At 36.6% G+C, this 14,357-nt stretch overlaps 2 protein-coding genes across 7 annotated transcripts in view; both read right to left on the minus strand.

Annotated features, from left to right (window-relative positions):
- The window catches only part of LOC126757143 (RING finger protein nhl-1), a 36,071-nt gene extending 23,008 nt beyond the window's left edge, over positions 1-13,063 (minus strand). For 5 of the 6 annotated variants that reach the window (XM_050470802.1, XM_050470799.1, XM_050470800.1 and 2 more), the window contains exons 1-3: positions 12,901-13,063; positions 12,665-12,799; positions 4,825-4,937 (exon numbers count right to left, since the gene is read on the minus strand). The gene's annotated coding sequence lies outside the window, so the exon portion shown is untranslated. The remainder of the gene's footprint in view (positions 1-4,824; positions 4,938-12,664; positions 12,800-12,900) is intronic. The other variant, XM_050470797.1, reaches the window with a different exon arrangement.
- Positions 1,683-4,430, minus strand: LOC126757144 (V-type proton ATPase 116 kDa subunit a 1). Its single transcript, XM_050470804.1, has one exon. It carries the CDS (start codon positions 4,377-4,379, stop codon positions 1,683-1,685), a length of 2,697 nt encoding a protein of 898 aa, XP_050326761.1. The 5' UTR covers positions 4,380-4,430.
- Positions 13,064-14,357: the final 1,294 nt, after the last annotated feature.

Here is a 14,357-nt window from a genome sequence, read left to right on the forward strand (position 1 = left end):
GTATCAACTTGGGATGTATGTAATATCTTAGATATATTTACTTAAGGATATGCATTATGTTAGGTATGATCAGCTATGTTTGAAAACTTAAGTACTCGTGCAGCTTTATTGTTGAGTGAATATATCTCGAGAGCAAATAAAACACAACTTAAGAGTTTACATGTCGGTGCTTTATAAAAAAATAAACATTTTTATTCAATTATGAAGTAATTAGATGACACGATATTTACAAATAGAATGCTTAGCAAGTTCTGGTCTATGTTTTTGGGAGTAAGCATTTCGAGAGATTTATTTTGTAGGAATTTACAGCATGTCACACATATGTAAGTACATAAAACGAGTGCTGAAACCGGCAATCTGCGGCTAGCACTGACGCAAATGGGGCTGTGTACAGATTTTACTCTCTTTTCTTGTTATTTTTATCGATGTATTCTTATGTGATGGGAACAGTTTTTCAAAGTTTCAATGTCTTCTCGTATTGTAGTAACGCATTAATCATTTATCGCATACTGTTATATATTATTTTTCTCTCTAAATACTTTCTTTGGTTTTGTTCTCATTTATGCCGGCGTTGTTTTGTCGTTTCGCTTAAATTGGTTTAGTTCATTTTCTTTGGCTCTAGACCTGTACGTGACTTGACGAATTTAGGTCAATAATACTGAACCTCTGTGAAATATAATTTACTTAAGAAAATGAACATAAATTACGCTCTCCAAAAATAGTAATTATAAATCTTAAAAAAATGTAATTTGAAGTCCTCCTAAGACGAAAAATAATTACAATTTTTAGCATATTTTGTCAGCTGTCTTTGGTATTCACCCAATGTGGTGTAAACGCGAGCACTTGCCACAATTTGCTGCATGTAAACAGAACGAAGAAAAATGTTTTGAAAGTGAATGGTGACAACTATCATTTGGTCCAACGCCTTCACCTTGCAAAGGTACTCAGGCGGAAAATTTAATTACAAACTCAAACAACTTTACATTCACACAATAAGTACACATTAAACTTCAAATTCTAAGAGGGGGTATCATTTTATTGAATGTGACTTCGAAAACTGGCAGAAGTGAAATGTAAGCTTATAGCACCGGTTTTGAAAATTGTTGAGGACTATGAGAGAGCATAGACATACTTAGAGAAGTGGCGAATCGAACTTAGCTTCAAAGACTTAATAAAAATATGATTACCGAATCTATTCAAAAAAAGAAAACACGTTAAATTCGCTTGCGTCGAATCTATAATACCCGACACAAATAAACGAATATATAGCCCGAGAGAAATGTCAGACCGATATTCCAGAATTTGAGGGACTCGTTCGAGCATCTATAGAGAGACGAACATGACTATCATTTGCGTATGTATTTTATACCCTCCAAAGCTTCCTCATGGGTGTTAAAACTTTATGGCACGCTTAATCTACTCTCCTCAGGGTATAATAAAGTGAAACATATCAAAGAAATTTATCTCATTATGTATTATTATTATATTGCATTATGAAGTTCTCTAGTTTTACACAAAAATTAAACGATTTTTTTAATTACACGAAATTTTTTTTTAAATATTTCATATGTTCCAAAAAAGAAAATCTTGTTTTAGATTTTTAATGAATTTAACAAGTTATATCAAGCTTCCAAGCTCATTTTCTAGTTATTGAGTAAGGAATGCATAATCTAACTCTGACGTCAACCATATCTGGTGGTAGGCTCAAAATAAAACGGTATAAACTTCTCGCCAGCGCCTGTGTAGAATTTCGACTGAAACTCGACCCAATGTAAACGCAACGTATGCAGAAATGCCGACAAGCCTTCCATGACCACAAGAATGGCTATAGTCAAGACCGCCCATACATAAAATATAAAATATAGTAAAATGCCATCTGCCAAGCCGTGATTACCGACTAGCGGTATTTGCAACACCATTTTCCACAGCACCGACGACAACTGATCGTGTGCCAAAGATAACGCCCACAAACGCAAATAAGATGCCGTATGCGACACAGAGCCCAAGACGCTCTCGATACAATGTATGCCCTGGTGTATCCAGACCTCGGTCATATCCACTTTCTCCTCCTCCAAATCGGCGAATACCTGTGACGACGTTGACGTCTTCATATACTCCACATTATAGGTTTGGAGCGTCTTTCGCACACTATTCAACGTTTCCCGACTGGCCTTGCGCTTGCGCTCCGCATCCTGTATAGCCTTAATTTTCTTCTGTTCAAAATGTATATATACGGGTTTGCCAATCAGCAAAACCGGTATTGCAGAAAACGCCACAAAAATTAGTAGATACTGTACAATCGTTTGGCCCGTAAACATTTCCAAGTTGCAGCCACTTAGGACATCCTTAGAGCCATCTTTGAATAACACCATATTGATGAACATTATGAGTATGGACGGAGCGCAGGCGCTGTTGTATGGAGTATCGAAGTGTCCACCGAAAATACTCCACTTGATAAATATCAGCAAGACCAGATAGAAGAACAAGCAGGTCAAGAAAATGATCTGTGGAAAAAACACCAAATACAAATCTCCGGGATTTTGAAAGTAAATACTATTCCACGCTGACAACGACAAGCCGAATATCATGTGGACTACACCTAATATGATGGCAATTTTCATTTTCAGCGAATTGAAGGTGGTAATGGAGTACTGGCCCGCCACTTCCCATATTGGGTCTACACCAAATATGTAGGGTGTTCCAATATAGTTTTCAGCATGCTGCGGATCCAACTGAAGTAATTTATTACTTTGCACCGTACTCTTTGTATAGTTAACACGCCAGTGCGAACCGAACAAATTCGCGGGTCTCGAGAATATGTCATTGTAAATAAAACCAGTATATATGGAGAATATACCCATCAGCAGTATGACATAACGGCCAGCGAATATCAAACCAAATACCTCATTCGAGCCCTTTGAATGTTTCATTCGGTCCTCTTGTTTCTTCTCTGTCAAACACATCCATGCTGCGAACGATGTCATTATAATACCATGACCCACATCTCCAAACATTATAGCGAACAGAAAAGGAAAAGTTATAATTGTGTACGGAGCTGGATTGAGCTCCTTATACGAAGCCATGCCATAAGCGTCTACAAGGTTTTGGAAGCCACGCGTGAATTTATTCAGTTCAAAATACGTTGGCGGTTCGCGTAAATGTGGCTTAAACTTCTGTACGGTTATGATGGGAGGAAATGTTTGAGCGCCTTTCGATGAACGGTAAGCACCCTTCATTAGTGTGTTCCGTACTGTGGTCACACTATTCGTTGGTATCCAACACTCTACCACCAGATATTTTTGATTATCCAGTTGATGGACATTGGTCATTTTGTTCATACTATCGTAGATCATTATCATTTTATTAATTTTTGAACGCCAGATGCACAATTCCAGCGTTACAATGCTCAGTATACGGCGACGCTGAGCTTTTATCTGATCCAAGACCGTTTCCAGGTCGCTCAGTTCCAAAGCGATTCGTTTGCGATACTCAATGCGAGCTTCAGCCGTTTCCGGATAATCGTGCAATTGCACCGAAAAGGTTTGACACAGTTTGGAGATCTTCCTACGCATCGCTTCACCAATGAAGAGTATTACAAAAGCATACCTACGTCCTGAATTTTTCGATTTCTGGTCCGTGTCAACTCCTGGGATCTCGGCACGCCTCATATAAAAATTTCCATGACAAATACGCCATAAGACCAGTTCGAAAGCGCGAAATTTATCGATGAGTATAGTGCCGGTTACGAAGCCCAAATGTGCCTGGTTGTCTCGACTCATGCTATGTGCTTGCGTGCCTTCGCGAAGTATATTCATAATCATGCTGTTGGTCCAAGCCATGACCGCTTCGCGATTGGTCGCACCCGTGAAGAAGGCTTCAGCTCGCGCGAGTACGAAGAGCCGTTCGTTCAATATTTGACGCTGTGACTCCAGCTCTTCCTTTTCCGACAACACGTCGCCAAGTTCGATACGCACTTCCTCTATTTGTGCTTCAATGCGTGGCAAATCAGACTCGTTTGGCACTTCGTCGGTATCGACATTCGGATAGTACACAGTTGTTAGATTGCAGTCTTCGATTTCCGCCTGCAAGTCCTTCATAATATGCAACACTTCGTTGCAGCGTTGCACTTCGCTGACATAATTCATACATGGCAAATAGTAGCCATCGTTGTGAGCGATGAATTGTACCTTGCCCTCCATGCCCAAGTTGTAAAGACAATCGAAAGCAGTCTCGCGATGAAGAAGTATTTGGCAGAGTGACATCTTTTCGCTGCGAAAAAATGCGGGCGTCGCGATATTCTTCTCGGTACGACGACCGCGCAAAATGTCAAATGGGTTTTCCATCTTTTTCCGGCTCTGAGATGTCTCTTCTGAGCTCATCGTTCACAATTCGACTTGTAACTTCGTTATATCGGAAATTAATTGCGATGCGCAAAGATTATATGTGTAGAGGAAAAATAATTCTCAATTGAATTTTTACTGGCAGTTCGAAACAGACAAGCAAATAGTCAAAAGCTCATTCGGAACTCGTATAAAGCCAGTGACTACAGTGCCGTCTTCCTTTTGTGTGTATAGTTGTTTAGTTTTACGGTAAAAAACTATGCCCTTAACTATTATAGGTCTAGCAACAGAAACCGACGTGGTCGGTAGAACACATGACATGCAGTTCTTAAGCAAAAAGAGATTGCGTGGGGAAAGCAGCTAATATATGTAACCTATTCTACTCCAATTCCTCTCGAAGGTCTTCGACATCAAATTGATGTGGATCTTATACTGAGTTATTATAAATACATATGTATATGGCGCTAGCCTGAGGGGAACTTACCGTTACTTTTCTGAGCACTGAAATTTCTATAAAAGTGTTTTCTAGCCTCTTGCTGTAGACGTTTATCCGAGGCACCCTAAAAGGGGCCCTGTATCCTTTGTTAACTTCTTATGCTGCAAATAAGATAAAGAAATATTAATTATTGTGTCCAAATTTATTTGTTAATTATTTTTCTTAATCTTATTAAAAATTATACTAAAGTATTGCCCCGTAAAAATGGACCCAAGGTTTCAATTTGAGCGCTATTTCAATATTTTTTAATTGACTATATAAACTGTGCAGCACTCCCATTGGTGGAAAAGAACATGTTTTGCGGGGAAAGAGAGAGAGGAAAAGACTTTTCGAAATTTGCCCACGCAGTGGCGTAAAATAGTCCGCTTTTGCACACGTCGCCGCCCACACTAATTCGCCGCAACAACATGAAACGTAGCAAAACACAAACTATAAAAACACATTATTGTACAAAAACAAAACAAAAAATAAATTTAAAGTAAAATATTCTTGTTAAGAGAAGAACGAGGCAATGCATTAAGCGACGGGCAGCTGTCAATGCTTCTTCTTCAGCTGCAATTCAATACAATTTACTTATTTGTTTTTCTTGCGCTGCTACCCTCGACGTAGATGAATTGGGTCCAGCGCCCTTGTGCCAAAAAAAATGTTGAAACACGAACTGATCGGACGGACGGCTGAAGCGAAAGTTCATTGGTGTGAAAAAACTTGTTGAGAAAAAGAAAACAAAGTGCCACCTTTATGAATATACAAGCTGACCCACTTTGAGGGCCCACAAGACGCATCCTGCCGTTCGCAATATGGTAATATGGCAATCGAGTTGAAATCGTACAGCGCATGTGTTTGGATATGTGAGCGTAAATCATAAAAACGACCGCATGTCACTTGTCAAATATATGATTCTTGAGCGGCTCAAATTGGCTGTCAATGCTACCATACCACACACACACATGTAAATGCATATATTGTGTGGTCGAAAAAGTATTTTCGTATTTTGTCAATAGATGTCGTTGCAGTCGTATATCGCCAGTGCTAACAATTACATTGTGTCATACGATAAAGTGTTGGAAAGGTGAGATTTTAAACTTCATTTAACACAAAAAAAAATTCGGGGAAGTTGAAAAAAAGTTACAGCTATTGAAAAATGAGTGAAAATAATGAAGAAATTCGCAATATTTTGAAATTTTTGTATAAAAAAGGGAAGAATGCCACGCAAACCATCAATGAATTTTGTAAAGTTTACGGAGACGATGCTGTATCAGTTCGTGTACCACAACAATGATTCTCCCGCTTCCATTCTGAAATTTTCGATGTGAGAGATGCACCTCGCTCTGGTCGACATGCCATGACATCAATAAGGAATTTAACATTCATCATCAAACGGTTTTGAACCATGTAAAAAACGCTGGCTACAAAAAGAAAATCGATGTTTAGATACCACATGAATTGTTTGTGAAATATTTAAGGAATAGAATTAACATCTGCCATTCTTTGCTGAAACGAAAGGAAATCCAACCATTTCTGAAGTGAATGGTAACAGGAGACGAAAAGTGGATCAAATACGACAATAATGTGTGAAAAAGATCATGGTCCAAGCGTGGTAAAGCTGCTCCAGCCAAGTCGAACGATTGATTCTACATTTTACTTGTGAGATTGAAGCAAGCAATAGTAAAAAAACGCCCAGAACTGATCTATAGTAAGGGCTTGCACCATCGGACTATCATTTGTTTTGGTCAATGCCGAACTCCCTTAATGGAGTAAAGTTGGCTTCAAAAGAGCCTGTGAAAATTACTTGTCGCAGTTTTTCGCCGAGAAACCAGAAAAGTTTTACACTGATGGAATAATGCCTCTAGCGGAAAAATGGCAAAAAGTGATGGACCGAAATGGTACATATTTGGTTCATTAAAGTCCATTATAAATATAAAAAAAAATAAGTTGAAATTTGGTTAGAAATGCGAAAAGACTTTTTCCACTACTCCATGCATATACAATCGTGCACTTGGTTTTGGAACACAAAGCCAAATACTTTTACCGGAGCTTTCGAGCCTTCCCCACAATCAGTAGAATGGACGAAGTCTCATTTGTCAAACTCACACTCACACCCGTTCCACATAAAGGCTTACATAACAGCTCTTTGCAACAGTTCCACATTCAAAGGGCTAATTGAATATTATTTGTCTATTGAAGTAAATTATTCTCCTTTATGCATTCTCGTTTGTCTCTTTTGCAATTAAACGCACACGGCTTAAGGAGAAACGCAACGCTTATTGAATAAATGCATGTGTATGTGTAATCATATGTGTGTGAGTAATGGAAAATGTGTCAATTTAAATGTAAAAAGACGGAAAAGAAATATAACGGTTTAATTGTGAGTTAAATGTATCCACAGCGCTCAGTTTGCGGTGGCGATTTTCAGAGAAGATGCCTCATAATTAAATTAAAATGGCACCTATACGCTTATGACTGTTCGCACACATGTATGGGTGTGTGGGTGTGACACATGAGTGTGCATTTACGCAATTAACTGAAAGCAAATTTGTGAATGTGAATGAAAATCTTCCACGAAACACAGACCAACATATGTATAGATATATACCTACTTATATATTATATATATATTAACATTTTCATTCCTTTATGGCATAAGTGTGGTTGTATGTGTGTTAGTGCTCATTACTTCCTTGCTGCTTTTGTTCACTTTTCAGTCAACTTGTCCTTCCCAACACACACACGTTATATAAATATGTTTGCTTGCATGTGTGTGTGCAAATGAGTTTATTTTACGCAGTGCATTAATAAATATATACATATATACACATATGTAAGGGTATGTGTGCATAATAAATATTTTTATTTCTGAAATGATTTCTGAAATGCAATTATGGCCATTGCATGTGCGCAAATTGATAGTAAAATCATTTTATTCACCCGCCAAACATGTGGCACTTGGGTACAGTAATTTCCTGCATGCAGTGCCTCTTTATCGCAAATTATGTAATAAGTCGTTAAACTTAAGAGAGGCTTCATAAATTGTAACATCGATTCTGGTTCCCATCGATTTGCTTTAGGCTAAGCACACAGTGAATCAGAAAGCAATTGCTAAAATAGCCGGTTCTACGTTACTGGAATTGACAAAGGCTGTACTTTCGGAAATGGGGGGGATAAGTGAATCAGAAGAGCAAAGTATGTATACTACAAAAATAGACCGATAGGGACAGTAAACGACGCCATATTTTTCCCGCTCTTTTAACATTTTTCTTCAGTAAGGTTTGCTATTTCATCATGGAAAGATTTACGAACAAGCAAAACGTCGAAATTATTAAAATTTACTACCGAAATTCGGAGTCAGTGGCCTCAACTTTAAGAGTGCTACGTCCAAATTATGGTCGTCATAATCGTCCTATCAGATCAACAACTGAGCGTCTAGCAGATTTCTATCCACAGGCACAGTACAAAATGTTCCCGAGAATATTGCTGCCACTAGCGCATCAATTGAGGAAGACCCAAATCAGTCTCTCACACGTCATTCTCAATCGTTGGGCATCTCTGTGACATCGTTGTGGCAAATTTTGCGAAAAGATCTTTGCCTACATCCTTACAAGGTCAAATCTGATCACCAGAATTGTATGTTCGTGAATCGGGCTGAGCAAAAACTGGAAAATGATCCGGATTTTCATCGAAAAATCATCTTCAGCGTTGAGGCTCATTTCTGGCTGAATGGCTTCGTCAATAAGCAAAATATGCGTTATTAGTCTGGCAGCAATCCACACGTACTCCTTAAGTCACCATGTCATTCCGAAAAAATACGGTTAATTGCGGTTTAAGGTGGCATCATTGGGCCGTACTTCTTTCGTGAGGATTAAGACCGGCGTTACTGTGAATTGGAATCGCTACCGCTCAATGATAACTGAATATTTTTAGCTTGAATAGTCCATATCGACTTGGGTAATATGTGGTTTCAACAGGACGGCGCCTCAAGCCACACAGCGAATGTCACAATCGATTTACGATTTATTGAAGTTCGGTGAACGTGTTATCTCACGAAAAGGCCCAGTCAATTGACCGCCTCGATCGTGCGGTTTGACGCCGTTAGACTATTTTCTGTGGGGCTACGTCAAGTCTATGGTCTATGCCAACAAGCTGGCGACGATTGATGAACCAGAGAACTTAAAAGTTTTTTTAAGTTCTCTGATCGAACTTTGTATGAGTATCGGCAGATTTATACTTGACTTCTGCAAACGTGCTCGAGCAAAAGATATAAAGTTCCATACATAATGGCATCGAATGTTCTTTCACAGGAATAAAGAACTTTTGTAGCGCTCTTACTGAAAAAATCGTTATACTATATACATATTAAAACAATATCCTTCAGCACCACTCAAAACCGGGCCGCAATTCATCATATAGAAGTGACTAACTTTCTCAACTGAAAAGGCTTTCACACAGAAGTAACCCTGTAAGCTTTCTTTTTCTCCTTGGTTATTGTCACTTCCCGGAAATTTTTATTGCGAATATGCAGAGAATATCTTTGAAATAGAAAATTGTTTAATGCCGTATTTGTAATGACAACAAAGCAACTTCAAAGACGTGCGTTTCGGGTCAACAATAAACAAGCGCATTAATGGCGACTTAATAAAAGCGTAATTTCTATCAAATTAATTTTGCAAGCGCAGGCAAAGGCGAATTTTCACATCATTGCCATGTAGTGTATGGAAAACAACAACAGCAAAGAAGACACGTCTGTGTGTGACGGACATTTTGCTCAAGGTATTTAGTTAAACGAAGAAAATGTTTCTTTTAGAGACATGCCCAAGAGGAAAAAACCTCGGCGGAGTTCTTAAGAGAGCTCAGGCAATTAACTTTGCATCAAAATCTGTTTAATTGAATTTTAGTTTAATAAATTATTAGCGTCAAGCTACAAGTGACTTCCTATAATATCATTTTGAGAAAGTATGGACTTTTTTATAGTATATAGACATATATATGTAAGTACATGACTAGTATATAGTTATACTACATAATGTTTACAGCAAGAAATTTCAGTGCAAAAAGTCTGACTTTCCGCCAGGTACACAAGCAGTTGCGTTAGCTGCAAGGCATGCAGGATTTAATAGAAAACTAATGGACTTAACATGAAGGAAGATATTTCGAATATTTATTTGAGAATAAATTTAATAAATTTGATTTATTTGAAACTTGCGCTTATTACGTTTGCTTGTCGCACACGCGAATGCAATCATATACATACATACATATGAATGTAGTATAGTATATTTTGTCCAAATGCTTTTGTCCGACTTTCTCTAAAAGATTTTCAGTGATATTTTGCATATACACGCGCACACACACACACACATGCATTATTATAGCAGCACCATTTCAAAAACGAAAATTGAAAATTAAGCTAATTTTAGAAATTTACGTATTGCAGACACAGCACACAGTCGCTGTCATAAATATTGGCACCAGCTAAGTGCGTTGCTTCGCTAAAGTGGAGCAAACAAAAGCGGACTGTGGATAGCCGGTTGAGAAGAAAATAAAAAATAAATAAAATTGAATAATTAAAGAGACAAAGAAAAAAGACGGTAAAAGGAGGTAAAGAAATTAGAAATTGGGTGTCTGTCTATTTCATTTATTTTTGAACAAAATAATGTAAACATTAAGAGGAGAATGTGAATATATGAAAAGAATTACTAACAAAATGTCGAGGTAAGACATCACATAGGGAACTGAATGAACGAGAGATGAAATTGTAGAGTACATATCGTCACCTAAAATGCAAAATAACGTAACGTCACTTTTCATATGTTTACAGGCGAAAGCAAAACGATATAATAGAAATCACTCATAGAAACAAAATTTGAGTTTTGGTTAAAAAATGGTTATACATTGGTTATAAAATGGTTGTAAAGTATTTATATATTGGTTATCGTACACTCATTTTGCAACAAAATTAGAGTTCTGGTTATAAAATGGTTAAATATTGGTTAAATTTGACATACTATCTATATATAATATGATGTAGTGAATCATAAGCAATAATAAGCTCAATTTCGATTTTTTTGATTATACTTTGTTTTGCATTTTAGGTGATGATATATCTGTGGTTGCGCATACAGTTATCTAGCAGGAACCAAAAGGGAAAAATTATTAAATTGAACAATTTTCACACATTATAGAAAAATCTTTAGAGCTTTATAAAGTTAACTAAACAATTGTAACGAATATTTACGCAGCTTTGAGTATGAAAAAAATTACTAAAACAGAGAACACTGCCGGTTCGCACACTAATACTTTTTTAAATTTGTCAATTTGAGTTTATTTGCTTTTCGAACAATTTCCGCAACTGTTAAGTAGTTTTTCATTACGCCTAAAGGTATGCAAGCGTTTTCTAAATTCTTAGACGTAATATTCAATCACAAAGTTGGAAATATGAAATTAAGATCGTTTTTCAGCGAACTGCGCCTGAACGGAGATTCAAAATCGCATGCGATAAGTCATTTGTTTCATGCGATTTTTTCTGCTGTATATATACATTCATACATACATACATATGTATATATTTTACTTGAAAAATATTTTTTACATAAATTTTACGGCTCCGTAACGAAGCAAATCATGAGATCAATGCAGACTGAATGCGATAAATCATTTTTCACTTTTTGGACAATTTCACAATTTTAATATATGATATGCATGAAAGTGATCTACACAAGTGTTTGAGATTCAGTTTCTAAGCATATTGTAACATGCTAGAGAACTATTTTCATTGCGAAATTTTTGTTTTCATACAGGGTGACACTTAATGGCGCGCTTGGCCAAAAGCAGCTCAATTTTCAGTTGATAAGAAATTTGAAAATTCTGGTATGCTTTTAGAATTACAAAACTTATTCTTATTTTTGTTTTTTTTTTTTTAATTCGGATATTAGTAAATATTCACTCAACTGTTCATAATTAAAACAACTGATATTCGTCTAGTTCTTAAGATCAATCTATTTCCCCTTTATATATGCTGTATATGACAGCATAGAAATCTCTCACAGAGTATATTGAACTCAAAAGCCTTAATGTCACTTTTAAATTTTGTTCCATGATTTTTGACACCCCTTTCTTTATTATTATTTATTTTCGTTATTATTTTTATTATTTTTAATTTTAATGTTAATTTGTCGGTTTAATGGGGATCTAAAAGCGAAATGCTTGCATGGCATTCGTACACATTTCGTTCCACTGCTTTGTTCACGTTCGTAATTCTCACACGCTTTTAATTCGTACTCATGCTTCACGCTGTCATTTCAAGACCTATAAATAAATATTCACACAAAGCACCAACGTATAAAAAATGTGTGAAACAGCGCTGAAAATACACCCGAGAGCGTTGTGCTAAAATTACCGTAGTTTTATTTTCATTATCTTTCTTCGGTGCTACTATTTCGGATTTCGTTTTGCACACTGAACGTGTTCCAAGTTGAAGGATTTGCATTTGCGTGGCAAAAAGCGAGAAACACTTCAAATGACTTTTCACACTTTCACATTATTTCTACTTGTATATACATACATATATAACTGTATATTTAATGGTGAATTTCAAATAAGTAAGAGCAGATGAAATATTCAACTTTTTTATAGAACGCGTAAAATTGCTTTTTTTATAATTTATTCAAAGCATATTAGACTTTTTATTTATTTTTAGGCGGCTGTGGGCGTAGAATACAGATTTCAGCTGCGCACTTTTACATAATCACTAAATTTCCTCTACATATGGTGGGCTTGAGATTCATCTCAAGTGGAATTCCTTTAATTTTAGGATTAAGAAGTGGGGATAGCTTACTTTTCGTTGCTTGCTGAATGATCTATAGTAGTTTTTAACCGATTACTCTGACAGGCGTCAGAACGCATTCGTTAGTCCCTTTGACACCTGCGCTGACAGGGGAGGGTAATGCACTTCGTGGGTGTTCTGTTCGAGCTGTTGGATGATTTTATTAGAAATTAATTACAAAACTTTCACTTTAATCAAAAATTAACATTTAATTAGAGCACATTTCAAGTGAAATTTTCTGGGAATACCGCCACGTATGTTGTAACGCACACGCGCGCTCAGGGCCCGGGATCACAAGAATTCTGAAATTTTCTTTGTACTTTGCTTGCCGTCTCTTCGCCCGAACTTTCAAAACGATCACCAGAATGCGAACTTTCGTCGCGCAGCCAAACGCGGCCGCTCGTACACTAGAAATGAAGAAATATCACAGACGGAGAAGACCGCCTCGGGAAATTTGGACAGCGTCAAGCATGTGGAAGCGTAGCGCATAAAGCTCACTCGGCACCTTCATGTGTACACACACATTCATACATACATACATGTGTATACGTATGTGTGTTGGTGGCGTATATTTTTTGTGGTCCAACAACATCCAATATCGAAAGATGAATGTAGATCTATTAATTATGACTCGCCTTTGCTTTATTATTTGTCATGGCGAGGGAATGGGAAGGTGAGCCAAATGCCAAATATTACAAAAATACTTTTGTTGTCCGAAAAAATAAAGGCGCATATAATTATGGTTCTTAGACATCTAAAAACGCAAGTTGTGGAATTATAGCAGTTCGCCTCATTTAAATAATAATTGAGCAGCTAAAACAAACAGTTCTAATAAGATATGTACATATGTTTGTATCGGCAGTAATTACTGACTGCTGCGAAGTAAATGCTGCTAAATGCCAGAAATTCGCTAACATTGGTCTGCCACTTTTCTCCAAAGCTTCTTTAATGAGGGTTCTTCTCATTTTCCAATCACAGCTATATACATATGCATGAATAAGCTTATTAGTGAGCGATTCTATAAACAATATATTTTTTTATTACTCATACGCCTCCGCAACCCAAGGCTCGTATGCATAAGTATATATGTGCGTCTAAATATGTATGTGTGTTTGTGCAAACATGTATTTCTTTTAAATGTTTCAGCACTGCGAGATGATGTAGGTGTTGAATCGAAAATAACATATAAACAACAACTAATAAAACATATAAACAACATGGGACGAGCACAGTGGTCAAGTCGTGATTTCTTTGTTATTTATTTTGAGAATCCGATTGATATGAAATCTGCCGATAGAAACGAACGAAGCATAATGTGAAGAATTATCTTCTTCCCATTTACTTATATGAATATTATTGAACTATATTCAAGCGATCACTAAAAAATTAATAGATCTTAGAATAAAATTTTAAGGTTATGTCGAGCCTTTAACCTACCCAATAAAATATATAAAAATAAATTTTTAGTAAGTACTTCCAGTTATATGATTTCCTTAAGCATCTCTTTGAAAAATACTCAAAACAAGTTAAGGTGGCAACTCTACTTAAGAGTATGAATTTTCTGCAAATTTTTCGTTATTTTAATATCGAACCAGAACCCATCCCTATATTAACATTATATACCAATATATAATAAATAAATATGTTTATAATATTTCTGCTAAAAAGCTTTATATAAACAAATTGGAAAAAATCGGTGAGCGTG

The sequence above is a fragment of the Bactrocera neohumeralis genome, chromosome 4, assembly GCF_024586455.1.
Source record: "Bactrocera neohumeralis isolate Rockhampton chromosome 4, APGP_CSIRO_Bneo_wtdbg2-racon-allhic-juicebox.fasta_v2, whole genome shotgun sequence".
Lineage (NCBI taxonomy): Eukaryota > Metazoa > Arthropoda > Insecta > Diptera > Tephritidae > Bactrocera > Bactrocera neohumeralis.